This window comes from Orbicella franksi, chromosome 5 (assembly GCF_964199315.1).
Source record: "Orbicella franksi chromosome 5, jaOrbFran1.1, whole genome shotgun sequence".
Classification (NCBI taxonomy): Eukaryota; Metazoa; Cnidaria; class Anthozoa; order Scleractinia; family Merulinidae; genus Orbicella; species Orbicella franksi.
In genome coordinates, this window is record NC_138149.1 from 32,250,616 (window position 1) to 32,274,485 (window position 23,870).

At 37.3% G+C, this 23,870-nt stretch overlaps 1 protein-coding gene across 2 annotated transcripts; it reads right to left on the reverse strand.

Annotated features, from left to right (window-relative positions):
* Window positions 1–84: 84 nt before the first annotated feature.
* On the reverse strand, window positions 85–18,570 carry LOC145488250 (metal cation symporter ZIP14-like). 2 transcript variants are annotated; one of them, XM_081467074.1, is made up of 11 exons: window positions 17,780–18,570; window positions 17,148–17,438; window positions 13,583–14,080; window positions 13,192–13,360; window positions 12,306–12,475; window positions 11,356–11,556; window positions 7,932–8,075; window positions 5,848–5,952; window positions 3,401–3,707; window positions 2,363–2,550; window positions 85–1,470 (listed from the first exon to the last, which is right to left on the reverse strand). In XM_081467074.1, exons 1-11 carry the CDS (start codon window positions 18,035–18,037, stop codon window positions 1,327–1,329), a joined length of 2,475 nt encoding a protein of 824 aa, XP_081323200.1. In that variant the 5' UTR covers window positions 18,038–18,570; the 3' UTR covers window positions 85–1,326. The 2 variants fall into 2 exon arrangements, with proteins under 2 accessions (XP_081323200.1, XP_081323201.1); XM_081467075.1 differs by lacking the exon at window positions 5,848–5,952 and having other exon boundaries at window positions 17,780–18,566.
* Between the last annotated feature and the right edge of the window lie 5,300 nt (window positions 18,571–23,870).

Below are 23,870 nucleotides of genomic sequence, written 5' to 3' on the forward strand. Positions count from 1 at the left end.
AATGGCCTGTTGACAGCCACTTAATCTGGAGTTCAACGCACTGATCATTAAGACACCACAACCCCCAGAAAAGAATAACTTGGATTAATAAACATTTTACTTTATTCATGAATATTACAGAGATGTTTAAGATCACTCTACTGTTAAATACTTCTATTACCATATAATAAAATACTAAAATTTACGATAAACTAAGCATTAAATAACTATAACGGTCCATATTAAAAAGCTAACTGAAGAATACTGTTGATTTGATGAAGATCTAAAACATAAGTACCAACTGTTTGTTTGAGTGTCATTTAATACATGTAACTGTCCTTAAGCCCTTTACCCCCTTTACCTGTTAATAAACAACAGGTATTACATCTGTTCACCATAAGTTACACATTTTAAAATACGTTCCACCCTCACCTACAAATATCAGGTTAATATCTTATGAAAAAGGAGTAAGCAGCCGTCCATGCAAATGCTCATAAAAGATTCCCCACTGCTCTTTACAAACTATCAAATTTCACAGTCAAACATGCTCGTAATTATTTTGATCATTCCAGCATTCCCATAGTCAGTACTGGACGTAATCAAAAATTACTTGATATAAATGTTATCTTGGTAGAACTTCTACAAACAGGCAAAGACACCTAAGTAAGGTTCAACTAGACATGCATGATAACAGAGAGATACCCTTGCCCTTCTGTTTGTCTGGTTGTGATCACATGAAAAACAATTTTCATTTGCATGAGTGGTACAAACTTAAAACTGAAAATTGCTCATCAAACAAAGAGCAGTAAAGTAAAATATGATGCAGTAAAGTAAAATATGATGCAGTAAAGTAAAATATGACGCAGTTAAGTAAAATATGATGCAGTAAAATAAAATACAACGTCCCTACAGTATTTAGCTATTTTCTTGGCTCACAAAATAGCTTACCAAAAAGCACAAAACAGCAAACACAAAAATAAAGACCTTGCATTCTCAAAAATAAATTTTATGAAATAATTCAGACCCACACAACCAGAAGATGATGAGCCTGTGCTGGTGCTTTCCGTAGCGCCTCAATAAATCCATGTAATTACAAAAATAACAATTATATTAAACAGCAGTGCAAGTTTATGTCTTCAATGCAGCTTAATTGTAAGTAAAAGAGTGGTAAAAGTGGCAAAAAGAATGAAAACCAATTCTCAAAATAAGTTTTTTTTTTAGAGGAAAAGTACCCCAAAAATAAAAGTGGACCACGGCTCAAATGCTTAAAGTCAAGTTATGTTCTGGTAAAAAAAAAAAAAAATCTTGGTCTGTTCTTGCTAGAAGATTCGAATCTCTTCCGAGTTCTCACCAGTTAACAGCCATTAAATCCTCTTCATACAAGGCTATTATCAACATGATGCAGATACCTAGCAGCAAACCAAAGTTTTGGCAAGCAAATGTCACCACTGGGTCTGTCTGTAAACTCTCACTGTGCATCAAATCAGGGAGCTTGACAAAAACAAACAAGACAATTATATTATTAAAAATACCAGTGTGTCACAGTCAAACCTGGCAAAGAACCCTCCAAATGATGACACACCTTAGTGCGCCTTTCAATAACATGCAGACTCTAAAATTTAAAGCTCAACCAACAAATCCATTTTTTGCTACCGTCAATCAAATGTTTGGCGGCTCCTCCCAGCTTCTGACTACTGCCAAGTGCACGTTAATCAAATCGTCGAGCACAGTTCAGACAATGAAACAATGTTCAGCAGTAGTCGGAGGCTGGGAGGAGTCGCCGAACATTTGATTGACATAACGAAAAACGCATTTGTTGATTGAGCTTTGAATTTTAGAGTCCGTATGTTACCGAAGGGCACAGTAAGTGCTCACATAAAAGTCGCACCCTTGTTTAAACATTGGGTTTGTGTTGTTTGAGTGCAGTTAAGTCTGCTTCAGGCCATCTAATCCATACTTCCTAAGCTTGTCCCAATTTCTGTAGTATTAACTGACTAGGAGTATTTCTGTTCCCTCTCATATTGGATGTTCTCTCCTGCCCCCACTCTCCCAACCAGCATTTTGTGACAGGAGGTGGCTCCTAACACTCAGAGCTATTTTAGTCTTGAACTTTAGTTGGGAATCAAATCTTGTGTAACTTCCACTCTTCCGACAAACATTTTCATTCATATATTCAACATGAAACTTGTCGAAACCTCTTTATGTTGACTGAAATAATGTCTGGTGAAATAATGTCTGGCTTCAAATCATAAACAGCATTTGAAAATATGAAGAATTAAAAAGGTTTTCAATATCCGCATGATCATACATGTATGACCTTGAATATTAACATGGAAATTAGTATTTTGGTGGTATGACTAACACAGTTCAGAGGATTTCTTACCATGTCAACCAAAGCTACATAAAGAAACATGCCGGCAGCAATAGCAAAGATCCAGAACCGGACATCGGCCTGTTGCCCAACAAAGATGCCGATGATTAAGCCAATGTAGCATGACATGGCTGACAGCAAGTTTGCCAACAATGCCATTTTCACAGACATTCCAGCTGAAAGCAGGACAGCAAAATCTCCTGCAAACAGAACCCAAGGATTTAATTCACCTTAAACGATTAATAAGTCACATTAGGGACACAGGCATACATGGCTGAAGTTTATCCAGTTTCTGTGCTATGAAGCAACAAGGTATATTGCAATTCTAAACCATAAAGATGACGGTGTTCCTATGTTTTCCAAAAAAATACGCATTTTTGAGGTCTAGAAAACCTGCTGAATGCACTAGTCTTGTATTCTGCTTGTGCGTCTACTTGGCAGTTTTTTTAGACCTCAGGCATGTATTATTTTCCAAGAAAACATGGAATACCAGTCCATATTCTATTTAGCTCAAGATTCTCCCATACAGACCGACTAAGCTCAGTTAATAATAAAAAAAATTAATTCCTTTAATGTAACCAGTTTGTACTAGCTGACATTTTGCTTGCGAATGGCGATGAGCTGAACTTAAATCTACCAAAGTTTTCTTGTCCTTTTTCCTCATCAGTCTTTTTGTCACTTCCACTAACACTTTTAGAAGAAAATAGTCAATACTTAATCTGTATTTTATTCTGTAACATTTTCATTGCAAAATGTACCCGGTCTTGATGGGAAAATCTTGACTGCTGTCAATATCAATTTCAGCCAATCAAATTCATGAATTCAGTAGTTCCCAGTCCTTGTGAGACAGACATATAATAAAACTAGGTAAATACTCAAACCCAGTTTAATCTGTAGATTATCACACTAATCATTGTGCTCCCCCTATCTCCTACAATTCAGGTTCAGAATCTACCTTTCAAGGACTTTCAAGGTCTTGCTTAATTCAAGACGTTTCTTTCACTTCTGGATTGGGAAAGTTCATAATTTACAAACAGTTGAAATTCTTACCAAGTTCATGAGGCAACTCATGGCAAAACACCGCGATAGATGTACTTATTCCTCCAGATACACCGGATGATCCCCCTTCAGAGAAGGCTGCACCAATGGCTAAGCCATCACTTATGTTATGAAGAGTGTCGCCTATTATAATCATCCAAGCCACCGCTGAAATCTTCTTTAGGGGTTTCTTTATTCCCTCCTCATCACTGAACACCGAGCGACGAGACAAGCTCTGTTTAAGGGATCTCTTTGGTTTGACTGTTGTATCTTGAGGAACTATAGCTGCATGGCCATCCTCTAAGTCACTTTTGGCATTCTGCTCAAAGTTGAGACAAAATTGAATTACACAGTCAAGTTAGACACAATAGAGAATGTACCAGTTACCACTTTTTCTCCATTTTATACACGAGACCTGGCTGGATGTCTAATGTTTGTACAACAAATTGGTTGACAGCCATCTGTCTAGACTGATATGGGTAATCCACTGGTTATGAGTGAAATTGGAAAATAATTTCATGCACATTTTGTCAAAATTCTCATAATTTTCTGAGCCTTTATGTGAGGGAAATTATCGCAATTTTGACAGAATGCAAGTGAAATTATTTCTTAATTTCATGAGTAAGCTGCAATTCAAGTATTCTATTATTATAATTACTTTTTAATGTTATGGATGACAAATTATACCTACAATAATATTGTGGACTTTTGACTTGTTTATTGTATTGACAAATTTCACACTAAATGTTGCCATGGAAATTCAAATCATTTTTGAAATTGTATATCAATGCTGAAATTTTGCACAAAAAAGGAGTAATTTCTCATCCATGATATTATTTATATGAATATTAATAAACAAAAGATATACACAAAATTATCAGTTACATACTACAAAATATGCTGATATAAGCAAAAAAAAAAATCAACTGGTTTACATGATTGCCATGTGGGCACTCAAAGATGAAAACTGGGCTTTGATCTTCTTTTTGAAAACCCCCAGAAAGTTATATTGAAGCAGAGAATTCCATAAAGCAGTGCTATGATGAGAGAAGTGGTGATTCAAGTACTCTGCTCTAGGCGTAAGTAGTTAAATTGGAAATGCATTGCTCATAATTATTCACTCTAAGCCATACACAGTTGGTATAAGTTGAATAAATAAAGAAAGGAAAAGGAAAGGTAAGTTTAAGTTATTTTAAAAACAACATTTGAAAACAATAATGTTGATTTTGATTATTCCGTTTACATATTATAAATTAAAATAGTATCATTACAGTTCAAAACAACCTTTACAATCTATTCATTAGTTTTGTTCCTTTCATTATTTTACAATTTTTGTTTCTGTACAAGCTTTACTGCAAACATGGTACAGTGGAGCCCCATCTTATGGTTACCTCCTTAATACAATCACCTCATTATTACGGCCACGTTTTTTTGTAATAAAAAACGATTTTGAAAAACATTTATATGAGAAAATTAACATTAGTTATGTAACATGATGTTTCGATGACTTCATGTCATCATTGTCAAATGAATGAATTACAAATAATGGCAAGGCATATTTATAGTACTTAGGATGTGAGAAAATAAATTAGTAAACGTGGTATGATCTTCTTGCATGTTCAGTTTTGGTCTTTCGTTCTTAATCAACAGCATTTAAAAATCAAACATTCATGTTTGCCATGGCATTTCTTTATGACTTTAAAGTTCTTGATTAAGTTGTCAGGCATTAGGCCATGCTTGACCCTGAAATGTTTACGGATCACGGAATATGCCTTGCCATTATTTTTAATTTATCCATTGACAATGATGACATGAAGTCGTCAAAATGTCATGTTACTCTACTTACGTTAATTTTCTTGCTTCAACCATTTTTTGTCCCAGTGAAAAGCCCATTGCAAACATTTTCTTATAAGAAAACCCTGTTAATGTGGCCACCCCGTTAATATGGCCACATTCCGAAATCCCAAACTGTACATTAATCCTTTATAATTTTACCCCATTTATATCGCCACTCAATCCAATATTATGTTCATCTTTCCATTGTTAATAGTGTATGTAGCGGCTGAAATTTCATTTTTTTTTTTTTTTTTTTTAATATATACATCTGCATTCCAATGCCTCTTAAAGAAAAGCTGTTTAGAAGTGCAATTGTGATATATCTGTTAAAGCGTCACTCAATTTAGACCAGTCATGAAATTTGACCCTACCTGTTAACACAACAACTCTGTTAATATGCCCATGGGCCGTTGGTGACCATATTAACAAGGTCCCACTGTATTTAAAGCTATTACAATTCAGTTTCTTAACATTAAGAAATTTCATCAATTAAAATCACACATTCCTGAACATAATTAATGTGCAGTATTTAGACTTAGTTGCAGCCTTAGATAGAAAAGAACAGTCTGGTTATTGTTAATATTGCAAGAAGCTTCAGTTGATATTATTTTATGCTACATTACCTCACATTCACCCCCTTCAGTATCTGTACTGGAAACATGTTCATAGACACAGTGAGAATGAAATGTACATGTCGGACTGGAGTTATAATTTCCCATAGGACCTTCCTTAAGCAACAGAAGATGAACATTTAATATTTAGCTCTTATTAACCAAGCAGGAGGTCTGTATGGGAGAATCTTGACCGAGGTCGTGAGTACAGACCGAATGCAGTGAGATCTGTACACACGACCAAGGTCAAGATTCTCCAGACCGACTAAGCTCGGTTAATAAGATGTTTATTATGTGGCAAACAAGAACAATTTATTTTGTTTAATGTAACTGGTTTGTACTAACTGACATTTTGCTTGCAAACAGCAAAGAGCTGAATTCTGCCAAAGTTTTCTCATCCTCTTTACTTTTTTTCTCATCAGGCATTTTGGCCCTCCATAAATAAATATTGCTAGAAGAAAATAGTCAATATTTTTGCATTTTAGTCTGCAACTTTTTAATTGCAAACAATACTGGTCTAGATGGGAAAATCTAGACCGCTTTCAATATCGATTTCAGCCAATCAAATTCATGAATTCAGTAGTTCCCAGTCCTTGTGAGCCACAGCCATATAATAACATCATAGTTCATAGATTGTGTAATGTTTGTCATTAATAGGAATTTCTGCTAGTAACAATATTTTACGCAGAACTGACACAAAGCTGAAGGGTCGGGTTTTTTCCAATTTTAGACTGAATTTGAGTCTGTCTAATTCTTACATAGAACAGAATACTTGAACATAATTTGTGTCCAAATAAACATATTTTATATATTTATTATGTTATTTACAAATTTAACTATTTTATCACAACAAGCTACTTTAACTTCAAATTTGTTATTAAATCACTTTTACTTTCAGGGTTCATTACGGTACCAATCAGAAGAAACCTAACAGGGATATGTTTGTGAACAGGTATAGAATGGATACAGAACAGGTATGAGAACGCGAACGGAACGGGAACAGAATGGATACAGAACGGATACCAAACGGAAATGGAACGGATATGGAACTGTTACGAATCGCAAAAATGGAAAAAGCATTTGTGACACTCCATACAAAAACACGTCTTATGAAACATGGCAATTTGGGTGAAACCGGGTTTCAAAAGGGTTCATCTTCAGAACACATGCTAGTAAGTTACGCTATCAGAGTGCTTACCAAGGATTTGGAAACAATGCAACTTTAAATACACGTTCGTCCAATTTTTGTCCAGAAAGGCGATCTTGAGAAAATTACAAAATGAATCATGTTATGTCTCTTTTTTTCTTTTTACACGCACTTAGCAAGCATCTTCCTTGCTTTCCTGTTCATCGCGGCCATTTTATTATTGTCAACAAGCCCAAGTTATGTCCAAATAAGGTAATGGATGGACAAGTCAAGTTAGACTTGGATTGAAAGGTTTCCTCGTGAAGAGAAACAAAACAAAACATCGATGTCTTGGTTGACCTTTACTATGGTATTGTTCCCCAACTTTGCGGAAGAATCAGCAACGATAACGTTAATAACATCACTAAAAGTATCACAAAATGCTCGCTTTGGCTCTTTGTCAGTACTGTGCACCACTGAGTTCTTGGAAACCTTGTTCTTCTGAACGAGTTCCCAGAATGCTTGCCAATCGAACACTAAGAGAACGTTAACGGAACAGCACAGAACAGATAGAGAATGGATATGGAATGGATACGGAATGGATACGGAACGGATACGGAACGGATACGGAACGGATACGGAATGCACACGGAATGGATACGGAATGGATATAGAACAGATACAGAACGGGAATGGGAACATGTGTGGAACGGAAACAGTTCGCATTTTGTCAAGCGTTCCCTGTTAGATTTCTTCTGATCAGTACTGTATTCAGCCTCGCACCAGAAACTTCCAGGTTAGACTAACCTACACAGTTATATGTGCTACTGGTGACCAACCAGGCTAAGAGCAGCAAATGTAGATGTTCTAAATATGCACCCCCGCAGTCCCCTGATCCCCTGCCCATGTCAAAAACAATAAAACACACTGACAAGCCAAGGGCAAAAAATGGAGAGGAGATTCCACTTACCACGTTTGTCAAAACAATGTCACCATTTTCCATGGGTGGTTTTTCATCACTTTTAGCAACGGGAGGGGCACCTTCATGATGTTCAAACTTAGAACACCTCCTCTGCTTTTTGAAGCTCATGTGTCGACTGGAAGGACCGGGGAGCTGTCAAACAAAAAACGTACCCCAAAACATTTAAGTTTCTATCAGATTTTAAACTAACAGCCAGTACAACTATTGCAACAATATTGAACTACTAATAAAATTGATCACCATGCTTCTTCTCCTTGGATAATCCATAGATTATCAAGCAAACAGGTAAAGTGAATAAAGAACATCATCAACTCTACATGAACTGTAGAGCTTGTAGCCCAAACATTTTATTATATAGCATAATAATAATTCATCAATTAAAATAAATTTACTTGCAAGTGTGTTTGTGTTATTGTTTGCAGAGGATTAGGGCCAGAGAATTTTGGAATCTTAAGTTTAATAAACAAAATGAAGACAACTGTTATTTCAAACTTGGAATGTGGAATGCATAAAATTGTTTTGATCTTGGAAAGCCCAATGGAGCAGTCAAATTTGCATAAAGTTTCATTTCGAATAATGTAGAAGTTAGACAGAAAATTTCCACATGGTGAATGTAATACTTCGTTATTTGTTTGAGCATTCATAAATGACTAGTTTTGACAATAATTTATGTTGCACTTTGATTTCAATGAGGTGTGTGATCTACATGTAATTGACGCATGCAAAAGAATGTTTCTAGTTCTTGTAAGAGAGCATACACTGCCCGCTTGACTTTACATTTGCTTAGTGAAGCATACACGCCATAATTTGAGCAACATCGATCAATTCTATTATTAAATCCATTAGGACAATGCAAATAGCCAGACAAAAAAAACCAGCATTTTACCAGCTAATATTCTCTCATAAGAAATGCTCTTTGTCTGCCATGCAAGAATAGAACATTTTATTTAGTTGTAACATCCATACATTGAATACAAACTCTACTTTCAATCAGTATCTGGATATATAAAATAGTAAGAGCTTTTCAAAACCAACATAAACAAGAAGATCTTTTAGATCTTACAACTGCACTTTTAAAATTCAACTGTTTTCCTAGCACTACAGTCGCGACGCAGTGCACATTCCAAAGCAGTCCTTGATGTTTCATTGATTACTGTAGACACCACATCACTTGATCAACAAAAACTGTATTATTGCACCATCGCTCTTAGCCTTTGTAAAATCTATGATGACATAATGGTCTTAATCTGGAAGTTCGCTCAGGACATGCCCATAAATTACACAAAAAGGAAACGAGTATCCCGCTATTAATGACGCTATTAATAAACAGCTTTCTTCCATAAAAGTCAACATTTAATTTGTTTGTGCTATGAGTAAAGGACAAGTGAAATAGGCATGCGAGTCACACAATCCGCGGTTTACGCTATCCACGGCTAATTTTAGAAGGGTTGTGTTTTTTCCCCTAGCATTGACATAAACGCTGCAAGTTCTGGCATGCTCTTGTTTATCTCAGCAAATATTTAATTTTCCTTCAAATCTTTTAACTCGCTTCGATGATACAGCCAAAGAATTCACTTCAGTTGTCTAAAACCACAAGAAATACTTGCAAAATTGCAAATAAATTAATGACCGTTGCTTCTGCCGAAATAAACTTGCGAAGTAAGCAAGATCATATTTGTCACCTAGCGAAAGTAAAAGCTGCAGCATCAGCACATTCCATGGCTGATGTAACACCTATTTTTAGTGTATTTAATATTCCCTTTGAATAAAACCCTTCAATAAAACCAAAAGAAAACATATTTTACATACAATAAAGAAAACAATATCCAAAACATTTTCCGTGTATTAATGTTTCAACAGCTTTTGGCAAATAAACATCACAGGTTGCATGCTTCAAAGTCCCACTGACGATTTGGCTGAGCAGAAGTTTGGGTCTGGTCACCAACAAAACTAAAGAAAAAAATAAATCCCATGCAGAGCAAGAACCGTGCTCGGCCTATGGCTGTGTAGTTAACAATCCGTCCTTTATCACGTATCGTAAGTTTATAAACTAGCAAGAGGTTGTGTGGGTTGGAAATGTTATTATTTGCACTGGCAAGAAAACAGAAAGTTAACTTAGGGTCAGGTTTAATGACAAATGTCTGGGAACCAAAATTTCAGCCTGGTCCCAATATCTTAATGTTCTCCCAACCCATCGATTCCTTGCTGGTGATCTCAGCAGGTAAGGAAGTCGTCACAATAATGTAAATGTTCATCATTAGATAACTTTTTAATAAGTCATTGTGCTACAAGGAAATAACTGTCAATCAAAGGAAGTATTTCATTTATTTGGCTTTTGTTCGAAAATGACTAATGCTGCTGAACAATAATAGGGCACTAATAGATTCTTTTTGTTATGTTAAACAAAACCATACTTATATTCTATTTAAAGAAGAAATGACAATTTCTGTATTAATTGGTGAGCAGTTAAACCTTGCCTAAAACAGGCATTTCATTAACGTTTCCAGCAGGAGGGTAACTGCTTTTTACAGGCCAGCAAAACTTGTTGAAAAGAATTTCGTTATAAGAAAAACTTTCCTGTACATGGTCAAACCAGGCAAAAAAAATCATCCTCCCAGTTGGTCAATTTGCCTGGCTCATGGCCCTTAGCGAAACCACTCCTAAAATGATCACAAATTTTTTTTGTCACTCTAAACTTGGAGGCACGTTTCTTAAATAACAACAGCGCCACTTGCAAAACCAACATCACCAGTCATGAAACATATTGACTCTCTGTTTAGTGAAGTATAAAGTTATATTGGACAACAAAGTGCCTTAAGTCTGAGTGGGAATCAGTTCCATTTGAACAGGCTTTAAAGAAACCAAGACCCTTAACTAATGAGCACTCTCGTCATTGCAAAAGTTCCAAGACAGAGGCATCAAATTTGGTGACAGCACTGACTGTATCAAATTAGCAGGAGTAAATGAAAGATCACTCTGAGTTCTGTTTTACAGATTCACTTGCTTAGATGTATACATCAACTGTCTTACAAAAGCATATAAGAGTAGGTTACAACATTGAAAGGAATTACGGGTAATGGTAGCTTGACTGCAGCTAAAATTGTTTCAGCATGATAGGAACAGCACAAACACGTGTATTCATGCGTGTATCGCATGCATTCACATGTATTCATCAGTTCATTCTGCTTCCTTTCTTGCTGAAACACTCTGATCCTCGCCCAACAATACCACTAACCATAAATAACAATTTGAACTGTCGTGTACACTTTTACAACTGTATCAATAAGGAAATAAAAATCAGTTCCCAATAAGTACCCCACCTGTAATAAAAACCTGCCTTGGCACTCCCAAAGTAAAGTAAAGTAAATGTCTAAGGCACTAAATCAAATCATCACAGCAATAATGAACTGACCTCAACATCAATGTGACTGTGGCCACCATGTTCACCAATCTTGCTCTTCAAACCCAAATGCATCACAGTTTCAAACAGGAAGAATCCATAAATAGATGCCAACACAACCAATGCCTTAAAAATAAAACTGTTATCTTCTTCTTCATGACTGTCATGGCCATGAGCACCACCCTCGTCTTCATGTGCATGAAGCCCAAACGCCTGCATGAAAACAAACAAGTCTTGAGATTGGCGCAAGGCAACAATCAGCAGTCAAGTTAAGTACCAAGTATTACTAGAGACAATAGACAAGATTCATTTCTTCTGAAGAAATTCTGTTTTTCTATTGCTGTTTTGTTTTGTTTTTTATTGACACAAACATGTTTAGTATACATGTTTACAATACAATTACCTTGTGTATGTAAAAAATTCAACCAAACAATAATTTATAACACAATTAATAATACACATGAAAAAATTACTCAATTCTGATTGGCTAAGAGCAGTGCAGTTCAAGTGTAACACCAATGCAAAAAGTGTAACATCAGTTCAAAAAGTGTAACACCAGTGCAAATTACACATTGAAATTCTGGATAATGATTGACTGAAAGAAAATAGCAACTTTCCTAAGAAAATGATATCGCGTAAAATGATGATGAAAATTTTGTGCTGAAACTTTGAAAAAAGTTTTCTCAAATGAGAAAGAAATGGCTTCAAGAAAGATCTTCCGGCACTTCCTCCATGCGAATTTTTTCATGTTTATATTATTAATAAGTAATCATACAGTTTTTCTCGTTCAATTTGGAATTAATTTGCACTTGTGAGTTTTTCAAAAAGCTGAAATTGCACTCGCCGAAGCGGCTCGTGCAATTTCAGCTTTTTGAAAACCTCACTCGTAAAAATTAATTCCAAATTGAACTCGAAACCGTATGATTACCTATACAAATATTCTATAACAAACTTGTCCATACATGTGGCAAAAGATGAAGTAAACTGTCTCCTGCAAGTGTTCCCACAGCAAGTGCAACCAATGTGGCCAGGATTTTCTTGTACATTTTCTTTCCAAAAAAAGGAATAGTAGCCACGCCCACCAGAGAAGTGAGGCTGATAATGGTCACAGAGAGAAAACCATAACCCCAAACTGTTGATACAACAACAAGCCAAATAATTAACAGATAAGCACCCCTAGTCCGTGGGGCAGGCAATTTTCTTGATTCCCAGAGAGTGTGTGAACGTGTCTACATTTGAATTGGTCTGAAAGCTTTAAATGGACTGGAAAATGTTAAATCTGAGGAATAGAGAGATATTTTTAGAGCCAGTGGCTTTATTGGTCTTAAGAAAGAAATTTTGTCTCCATTCAGCCATGGCACAAGAAAATTCAAGATGGAAAGATATTAAAAATTTGACCCAAAGTTTGTTTGCCATTTATGCGGAGATACAGGTTCGTCAACTGTTTGTGCAAATGGTAACCACAAATCCCTGATGGTAAGTTCTGTTCAGATTGGCCATTTACCATTAACTTAACAACCCCCAATTTACCAAGAGCCTAAGATGAGTTCAACCTGAACATAATTCCAAGATAGCAGCTGGAACTGGTGACGAATTGTAAATGGTAAGCACATTTTCCATTCAGATATTTCAGTTGGAAATTTCAGACTACCTTTCAAGACACCCCATTTATTTCAGAAATTTTCTGCTTGGTCAAGACAAAACATTACTGTCTTCCCATTTACATTCTGATAAAAATTTCTGGAATTTTTGGGCAAATACTGTAGTACACAACCAAATTCTGTGAGATGTCTACACATATATTTTGAGGGACCTTCCCCCCTTTCTGCATCAACAAGTTGAACTTACTTTTTCCCATGTCCTTGTCTACTTCAGTTTCTGTTTCGCCTGATTCTTTGCAAGCTCCACTTTTGACTTGTTGAATAAATGCAGGGCAAAGTTCCTTGAAGTCAAACATGTCTGCACCAACTGAGTGGTCAACGTCAAAAACTGTCAGCATGTCATCCAGAGAATAACACTGAAAATTTAATGGCAAATGTAATCATATATTTTATTTTTATTTTTCCCTTGAAAAAGTATGTCATATACTTTTTTAACAAACTAAATGCCTGTCTCTTAGTTAGGTAAAGTTACAAGGTGCTTAGTTTTATCTCTGGGATTCTGGTGTGTAAAAATCCAGTCAGTAAAGTTTATTCATCATTAACTGTTATCAGGTAAATTATTCTCCAACATAACTTACACTGCCACTTGCACCATTGATTTCACCATGACCATGATCATCAACTGCACGACGATGGACGCTGTGAGGCGCCCCTGATCCACGCTGCCACAGCAAGTTTGACCCAGCTGACCTTCTGCGTCTGTGATCATGGTCATCATGACTGTCGCCCTCGTGACTGTCGCCCTCATGAGATTTCGCAGCATTACCAACGCCAAGAATTTTCAAAATTTCTTCCAAGTCCTCTTCAGATAGATGCTTTTTATCCTTGAAAAGATCTTTGATAAAGAATTCTCTTGAGGGCAGAGAGGACTCCGTCTCATTATGCCCATGTCCTTCCTCAATACAGAATCCTTGCACTAGATGTAGTACAATGCTGGCACAGGCCTGTTCAAACTCTTCTTGATTAAGAGCCTTTTCTTCTTCTTCGTGATCATGTCCTTCTTCATGACCATGTCCCTCTTCTTCCTCATGATGTTCCTCCTCAAGCTCCTCAAAGATGCTTTCAGCAGAGAAACACTACAAAAACATAAAAGAATACATTATTAGGCACTTAATGACTGGCCCAAAGGGAAACAGTGAATTTTTTTTCCCTCAGACCCTCAATGTTCCCTGTGGTGAAGCCGAGGGGAACTCAAAAAACTCCCAACTCAAAACAACTGCGAAAAAATATCTGCTTGACACCAGCTGGCAATGCAAATTGTTTCCAGGTAAATGACCTGATCACGTGCAAGTCAAAAGTTGAAGCTGTCGTTTCTCTGGTGAATTGATGAGTTTTGTTCACCCTAGGGAGTTAGTGAGTTTTGACCCATGACGGATGAGACAGTCTCCAAAGTTCCTTTAGTTAGTTTTTGATCCATAATGCACAAGGTCTTTAGCGGCCTCCTCTACTTTACATATGGCTAAGATTTTACCCAAAATATCCTATACCAAGGGCAAGTCTCTACAGCAATATCTGTAGGATTGTTTTGCTCCACCAACAGGTTTTTTTTCTCTTGTAAGGCAAGAGTTGACCACTTGATGAGAGACAGGTATTTGGTTCTCTATTTTCAAACAAACACGAACCAAATCAGGTGTGAGCACCATAACATTCCTCAGTCTGTATCCCAGCAACTGTAGAACCAATTTATCTTCCCCGAAGCCCTACATGCACCAAGGGTGGTTAAGTCACCCTTAACTAACCTCCCTTTTAGTAGATACCTTCAGTTAACAAACTTGTTTTACGGGCAGGTGTTGTTTTAAATTTTCTGCAAACATTTAGTTCCATGTGGACCACAGTTAATTGCTTACTGCCCCTGGGTAGAGACATTGACATTGAAAAGACAATGAAGAAGGAACATGGACATAATATGACCAATATTTTTTTAGCATAAAAGTTGTTCAAATCAGTCATCAGAAATATGCAAGAGACATGCCAAGTATGTACCTTCATTGAAATCAGGCATATTTTGGTGTAGAATTAAATAAGTTTAACTGCCTACATTTAACTTCGGGACTTTTGGCAGTGTTTCAGATAAGAGCTGTTGAAATATTTCAACAAGCCGCACTTTATGTGCAGAATACTAAATGTCTACTAAATACTTTCTTTCATTGTGGCATTTGCTAGGCCAAGTTTAATTTCTAATCATTTGTGTTATTGGGAGACAAAAGTATGTACACAGATTGCCTAATCAAGTCTCCATTTTTCATAGAAACTGCTTATTTCAACTCTTTGTATTCTCTAGCATTTATTGGTTGAAATAAAATTAACTTAAGTTTTGGTTGAAAGAGATTGGCCAGATGCTTCTGTAGTTCAAAACAGTACACATAACTGTTGCGTCTGATCATTACCAGTTTTATCTTAAAAAGCAAGAAAAAAAACTGTCTTGTATTACTTAGACTGCAGATGTTCAACTTATGACTCATCACCATATTTCTGCCAGGTCACATTAACATATTAATTTTAAGATTTATTTCGTTGAATCCAAGACATTCTGTGGTTTGCTCTCCTATAAAAAAAATTCCCATCTTCAAAACCTAGCAGGAGCTATAATTTTGCCAACCTTAGTAATATGAATATCTTGACATATAGTAAATGATTTGAACCCATGAAGGAGTATCAACATTGCTGTCAACAATATTTCAAGAAGACGTCCTAAATATGAAAGTACGTGGTATTCTACTTTTTGACCACTGAAGGCGCAAGCCTCCTAGGGGGGTTCTGGGGATATTCCTCTCCCAGAAAATTTTGAAATGTAGATGCTGGAAGATCCTACTTTCAGCATTTCAGTTTAATACAGACAGTATTAAAAACCTCCTCACAAATCTGTCTTGATCCTTTGTCTACAACTTTCTGACGCCCACCCTAAAAGTGCTAAAACCTTTCTCAAGGCTAAGACATTGCATCATTAATGACAGATACACATACAAACTTGTTGAGAAGGTGTAATCAGGAGTGCAGATTTATCGTACAACTTGTCAAGTTTAACAAAAGGTTATTTACCAATGATAATATTTTGATAATAAAATCCCACTCAAAAAGCATATGTTCTACAGCTGTGTAAATTAATGATATATTTCTGTACCTGGATTACAAATGAGTCAGCTTCACTTCAGTTTACAAATATCTCTTATGTTGCATTATTTTAAGGTTTTGGATGTTCATGTCTTTATCATTTAATTGACAGCATGTAGGCCAGTATATAGATAAATGAAGAGAGAATATGGGAATATAAAGATATGTAGATATATTTAGATAAGGTACTGTTAAGTCGACATTGTAGAGTCCATAGCCGAGTAAATATACAGTGTCCCACTGACTGTCCTTCCACCCCCATAAGACTTTCCTTCCAGTTTCCTGCTAGTGCGTAACCCCACTCCCCTATCCTTAGCCAAGTTATCCACAGTTATCTATTTCTAGCTTAAGAAGCACATATCTTTTATCTATCACTTCTTGGCATGCCAGTAAACTGACACTTACAATAACTCAGACTTATAAATATAGAAGCTGTTGTTTGTGCTCAGTAATCCTGAATCACAAGACAGCCAACTCAGGCAGCGCCACAAGTTTCGCTTGCAATAATTTGTCAATATTAAAATAACAGACGCAGAATGCAGCCTCAAGTTCATACATTGTAAACGCAGACAAAGCAGGGCTAATAATTAAGTTATTTCAAAAGCACCTCTTAAAGTCAGACCACTTTCAAAGCAACTTGCAATTTTTAACGCTTTACCAGTTTACGTGATTGCTCCGGACGTAACAAGGGCATAATAATTAAGCTTAAGAACAATGTGAAAACCAGGAGACATGAAAGACTACTGACAACGCTTCCATGAGTCGTTCCGTACTCGAATTGCAATCACAGAAGACATAGACGTCACAAGAAGATTACGAGCCATTACCCATATCTATGGAGTCATGTGATACACATATTGATAAAAATATATCTGAGGGTTATGGGAAAAAAATTTCGACTCACGAGCGAGTCCAAAGTTTCAAGAATTTAATTATTAAAACAGCATTAAGCTTAAAAGCATAAGCTTTATATGTATCATTCGTACATGATTAAAAAATTCAGATCCCTTGAAATCTCTTCATTAATCTTACTTTTTTCTGGGTTAAAAACTGCCCGAGAGTCTCGTTGACTTCCTCCAGGATGCGGTCCAGCGCCTCGTGAGTGATATTTCCCTGATCGCCATGTTGACTGAAATTCCTTGCGAACGAGTTGAAAAGTTCGCTTGGGTTCTTGGGAGAAACCTCACATCGACCAGGGTTCTTTTCAGGCGTTGGGAGCAAGCAGTAAACAATCAAAGGGCTCACTTGAGCGAAGTGTGTGGCGTTTAGAAGATTTGAAGGTGACGATCCAGCGAAACTGTAGATCTCAGACGAATCAAGGCACTAACAGAGAGAACAAAGACCACAGTGAAGGCAAAATCAAAAGAGACCGCGTGTTTGTGGAAGCAGTGAGTGTTGTCGTCGTGCTACGCAGTAAATACCTAGCGATCTTTCAGGGTCAGCTGTCTCCCGCTGTTGATTTTGATGTCCCTCCTGTTTCGTTTCGAAAGCATGCTTTTTGGAACAAGGAAAATTATATCTAGCGATGGTATGATGTTTGTTGCCCATCGGGGAACGATTTCGCGTACAAAAGGTCTATTTCAAAGCGCGGTACACTTTGTATAAGCCGCAAGGTTAAAACTGTACTTATTCTATCTATGACACAGCGCAAAAGTGTACTTTACCTTTCTGTTATCCGTTTTTCCATTGTTATCGGAACAGTTCCAGAATCGAAGCTTGGAAAGGAGTCTTTCAACATCATCAGGCATAAGCGAGTCGCCATTTACAGCTTCTTGTAGCACTTTAAAACTGTAGTGATCGTGCCCTTGCTTCGGAAGTTCATGCGAAAGTACAAAAGAGTAGAACGAAAAAATCAAGAACAGAAGTAAAGTTAGTTTCTGGCAACGCATTGTTGGAACGCTGTTTCGAAAACAAGTTAACATCAAGTTAGCGTCAGTCTTTTGTTAAGTGATTGCTGCGTTTTGCTGCGTAGGATCATTTATAAGACGAAGGTGTTTTATATGTGCGTGTTCAGCCATGACATTGGGGCGAACGCTGATTGGATAACGTGTCAACGCTTTGTATAGGAACAGTACACGCTTGTCGTGTATGCTTCACCAAGAGGTTTGACCAAGAGCGTGAATGTCCGATATTTGACGAAAAAAAACACATTTTCCCTAAATTAAACTTCTTCTTGAACCACATAACACCACTTTAACTGAATTAGAAGAGTCAATTTCTCGTGACCACTGGGCCAGAAAGAGTCAAAATTAGGATTACCGTTCAATTACAAATCATCTTCAATTCAATGACATATCTTTGATGCCAAATTCCTCGCTCGCTTACGTGAAAAATAACTTTCCAGTTTCATCAGTTTCGTAAGTCACGCATGTATCGAAAAGAAAAGTTTTCTTTTACTACACACGACTGCAAACCAACTAATGGAGATAAAGTGTTGTTGTGAAATGTTGCGCAAAATTCTCGGCATAGTTCCAAAAACACTATTGTAATTAATTTGCAAGTTTACTCGTTCAGAAATGTCAACTGTTACTCAGTTGTCAAGATTAGAATTTGAGTTGTGTAATCCCTGTATCTAAGCTGGTTGACAATTAAAAACTATAAATAAAGTTGTTCTAAAGTTCAAACCAACAGATAAAGAGTGAACTAGAATACCAATGCTTTGTTTCCTTTACTTTGTTTCGTGTAGAACGAACTTTATGGAAAATGCACGAAATAGCACGAACTGAAAAGCACTTTTTTATTCAATTCTTCATTGCGATAGATTGCGACACGGTAGTGACGCAAGCGCAATAACAATAGTTGCTATGACTTAACACAACAGTACATCTGCGTGGGTGATTTGTTTACAAATTAAATAGTTCATTTCCATAAAGCACGTTGAAATCCGTAACAAATTCTTGTCAGTTCCATAACGTCTGAACGATCATCTTTTTTCCCGATCAACCCCCAAAGCAAACAAACCAAATGAAAAGCCCACATCGGATGTTGAAGTTTGAAAACTTTATATGCTATCGGTTCAATTGTCTTTCACGTCACAATATCGGCGTGCCTGACCTGAACAAAAGATTTTTGTGTGTTCGTTTAGATCATTACTGTCCTCCACTTCCTAGATATTTTCGCTTGCTCGCATTAGATATACTGTCAGTGGAAAAAAATCGATACAGTTTTCACCAACTGAAACGATGGACGGAAATATTTCCTTTGTTCTATAGCCTTTTTTTAAACGGGAAATAACGGCGATGCCCGTGTTTCGATATAAAGTCTAATTAACTATAATATTATGGCTCACGCGATATCAAGACAGAAATTTAGAGTACAAGATTTGTTCTCTTTCCGGTTTTCCCGCCAAAAATAATTCAAGATGGCGGCGGTTTCACCATCGATCTATATAGCCCCTTTTCATAAACGGCTGCCAGTTAAAAATTCTTTTGTATCGCTTAACCCTCTTGAGAGTAAAAGTTCTTTTGAATTATCAAATCAAAAACGAGTCGGCAGCCACTGATTTGTAAGGGATATTTTTATATATACGCCAAAAATAGAGGGACTGCTCACAGTCTTTGATATTGTAGCGTGCAAATACAGACTGAAATTTCACTCATCGCTGTTGCCGGTTTCGGTTGCCAAAGCAAGGGAAGGAGAGCTTTAGTATATATTGGTAAACGAGATTATATAAAACAAATATTTAGATTACGGAAGGCGAGGATCGACCTTGGTAAACTTTGGACCCGTCAATTTTTTTGTTGTCGTTTCTTTTTTGTTGTACGTTCCGGACTGATGAAATAAACTAAAATGTAGCAGGCTTGCATGAGGGCAAACACATAGCTATCGTCACATTTAGTAGCCTTTACCATGAAAGAAACGTATGCCTATTGATTGACTTCAGGGGAATGTTGTTTGCAATTTTACTCTCTGTGCTTAGTGCGGGGTGCAGTGTTTACTTGCACCGAAGGTTCAATTTGCACGGTCTTTGCGAAGTCTAATTATTACCGCTAATCTACGTAACCTATCATCTGGCTATCAAATTGAGTTCAAACATTGAGCTATGCAGACAGACTAAAATAATAATTAAAGTTTAAAATACATGTCAGTCACTAAAGGCGTGAACTTCTGTCGTCTCCTTATGTCAGACTATTTGAACAATACGAGGATATTGAATGGCTTTCGTAAATTATTTCATGTAGCTTTATTCTCACGAAAACTGAGAAGCTATGTAAAATGATTCTGTTGACTATAGAAATACCAAGACGTTGTTGAATCCAAGCTCACTCCGAAGAAGGAACTTTCCTGGAGAATGTCATGGACAAACGAATCACAGGAGACCAAAGCTCAGAATACGACTGTTGATTTAATGTTACGTAACGAGTGCGTTATACTGACTTTGACAGGGAAATTCGACATAGAGTGAAATAAAGTTCACTTATACCTCAACGAAGCGTTGTCTTTGTATCTTTTATGCAATTTGGGCGCAAACTGTGGGCATTTTAGACGGGTTTCGTGGCCGGAACAACGACCTTGAAAAATTTCGTGTCGAACCTGTTCAATTCATAGACAGAAAAACTGAACCCAATAAAAACCGGCCAGTATAAAGCCACGAACCCGTGTCTTAACTGGACACGTACACAACTTGCGCCCAAATTGCATCAAACAAACACAAAGATAATGCTGAGGTAAGTGAGGCTTATTTTTACATTAATTGCTCTATTTTCACGCACATTTGGGACTAAAGAGAATTTCTCATCCAAACTCTTAAAGGTGTTTGTTACGTAACATCAAGCCGTTATTGAATTAAGGGGCGCCGGCCAACGAATAAACAGGCTTAAACGACTGATAAATAAGCAGGCTGATCCAGGTTCCAGGGACCTTTTACCCTCTTTATACCGAAATAATTTTCAGGAGAGCTCGGAGCTCGGTGAAGGTTTTGCTTTTGTTTTCTTTCTGTTTCCCGAACTATAACCAGTGGCGGATCCAGACCTTGAGCTAAGGAGGGTGGGGAGGGGGGGGGGGGGAGGTGGTTTGTTTTACTTGCCCTGTCGGCTTTTCTTCATTCTGTGACTTCTTATTTTTTTTTTACCCAAAATAAGGGGGGGCCGGGGCCCCCGGGCACGTCCCCTAGATCCGCCACTGATAACTTTTGACTTTTTTGGAGCAACTTTTGAGCAACGTTTTGGGAAATCTCGAGCAACTTTTTGGGAACTCTCAAGCAACTTGTGGAAAGCCCTAGCGAAATATTTGTAACGCATTTTGTGACTTTAAATCTCACATATTGTGAAGAGACGATGACTCGGTCTCTTGTTATTGTAGATTGAGGTCAAGCGGAAAATGAGATGAAGAAGTCCGGCCGTGAGACTTCAATTCCCAGGACAGTGCAGAAACAAGAAGAGCAACCTGCAATATTTGTGTGTGGAAAAATATTTTGTGTACTTTTCATTAGTACTGCTGTGTTAACGAAAAATCACTGTGCACGATCTTTACTTGGCCGCCGATAACCATCCTGCTGTGAGAACCACTGACCTGGGTGCCCTGGTAATCTCTCTGAGCCTTTGTTGTTCAAAGAATAAGTGTAACTCAGAGTGCCGAGTGCACAACAGTTCCTCTAGTCAGCTGTCTAGTAGATTGGATATTTACTCAACCCTGTAAATGGGACTAAATAAGTCTCTCGTCTGCAGATCGACGAGCTGTACATATACAAGTCATGTTCATGTAAAACATTTCAAACAATGTTAGATATTAAATTCGTTAAATGCCAATGATATCAGTAATTAGCTTTTGTCCTTATCAGTCCAACATTCAAAGTTCAGTTGGCGCCAGTACTTCTACAGCTTCTAAGGCCTTGCACAGAATAATCACCCGATACAACGACCTCCGCTTGATCGAACTAGTGGACGTTCCTGTCATATGTTGAATGTTTGATCAAACTTATCGGCACAAAAACATCTTTGCCACACACACGCACACAAGACTGTCAAATTTTAATAGTCGCAGGGATTGCAGAATGTATAAACAAACAGAAATAATGCAATTTAAACAAACTCAAATTCGTGATATCAGCTCAAGTAAAATGCATTACCTATGCAAAACAAAGGAAAACACGCGATAGCAGCATTCATCTCGTATCAGTTGTTTGTTAATTCTTTTTGACATTTTAACCCTGTTGGATTCAATCGAGATTATCTACAAAAATATGAAAACAGCATGACTAGCAAAAGATCTACCCGGAAAAATCTTTCAACAGTAAAACTACCGCATACATCTCGATGGAAGGGTTGACAAAGGAAGACTATTTCCCTGGTCACTGGCGGTTTCGCATTATTTTGCTTGCCGCTAGCTACGCAAGAGAGAGGGCCATTGATGTTTTCTCCCCAACACATCTCATTTTAATTTCAGCATTCGTTTATCCTTCCGGCTTATTTGGCTATGAAAATATTTTTACAACCTTAGTAGTTCCTTTTCAGAGCAGGACAAATTTCTTAAGGCACGCTAATGCACGCAAGATTAGCGAAAACTGATAATACTGAAACCGAATAATGGATATAACGGCGGAAATATGATAACACTCGCGATTATGATAACACTAACGCATTTGGGCGGTATTGTCCTGGAGGATAAATGTGTAAGAGGCTCTTAGCTTGAACTCATAAGAAATCCATATCAGGTTGTCGTGGCTGTCACGGCTGTCGTGGCCTGGTTTGTCACACTGGATTTCTCTCAAATTGGGTTTCCTGTGGGTTCAAAACAGAATTTTGATTTTCTTTATATTTGTTTTCAGTGGGGGCTATTAAAATAATATTGAACAATAATGGGGAAAACCATGGACAAAGTACGTTGGTTCTTTGTACCTTCCCTCCAGCACGAAAAATGCTTTTTCAGCAAGAAACTCGACTTGAAGGATCAGAGAATTGAAGCATCGTCATTATTTGAATCTGGAATCTGATGAGCCAGCAGTTTTTCTGAGTAAGGTTATGTAACCTGATGACGTCAGCTGACGTTAAAATAACTGATTGGATAATAAAATCAGGAACTCTTCCGGTGCTTTCGGCAAAAATTTGCCGAGAAACGAAACTTAATTGATTTACCGGTTGTCTCCCGAAGGGCCACCGAGCCTATGGTTCAAAACAGTTATGACAACTTCATTGATTAAATCATTTTATATTTTTCTCCAGCTTCTCAGCGGTCTCGAATCCTAAATCCTTGAATCTGATTGGCGAATCGCGCGCGCTCCAGCGGTCCGGCCGGAGTTTTCCGTCCTGACCCCGAGTACGGACCGCTCCGAAATGTCCATGTTAAAGACCTCGGGCACAGTTTTTCTCAATACGGACCGAGCAAGGCCGGCAAACAACATAAATATCAGAACAATCGTTTGTTCTTGTGGGCTTAATGGCTAATCAGTAGTGTTGTTTGAATGTTTTGTCACGTCATTTAGTACAAAAGAAAAGGTCAGAAAGACACCCGCTTTTGCAATAGCTAAGCAAAGAGCCAGTCTCTGATTGTATTCATATTCCATTTCAATAAAAAATGGGGTCTCAAGTTCAAAAACCCTGGATTTGTCACTACTGTTATTTTGGATAAAGCTTGTCTTACCTGTTATTGTTTTTCAATTTCCACCAGTCATTGTTAAAACTAAATTCCATGTTTTGAATGCATTTCTAAACGAATACAAGAGATGCCAACGTGATAAGCGAATAGGCGATTAATTCTAAGGATTGACATTGAAACACTTGAAACTGAAAGAAGGCCTGAAGCGCCGGTAAAATGAGA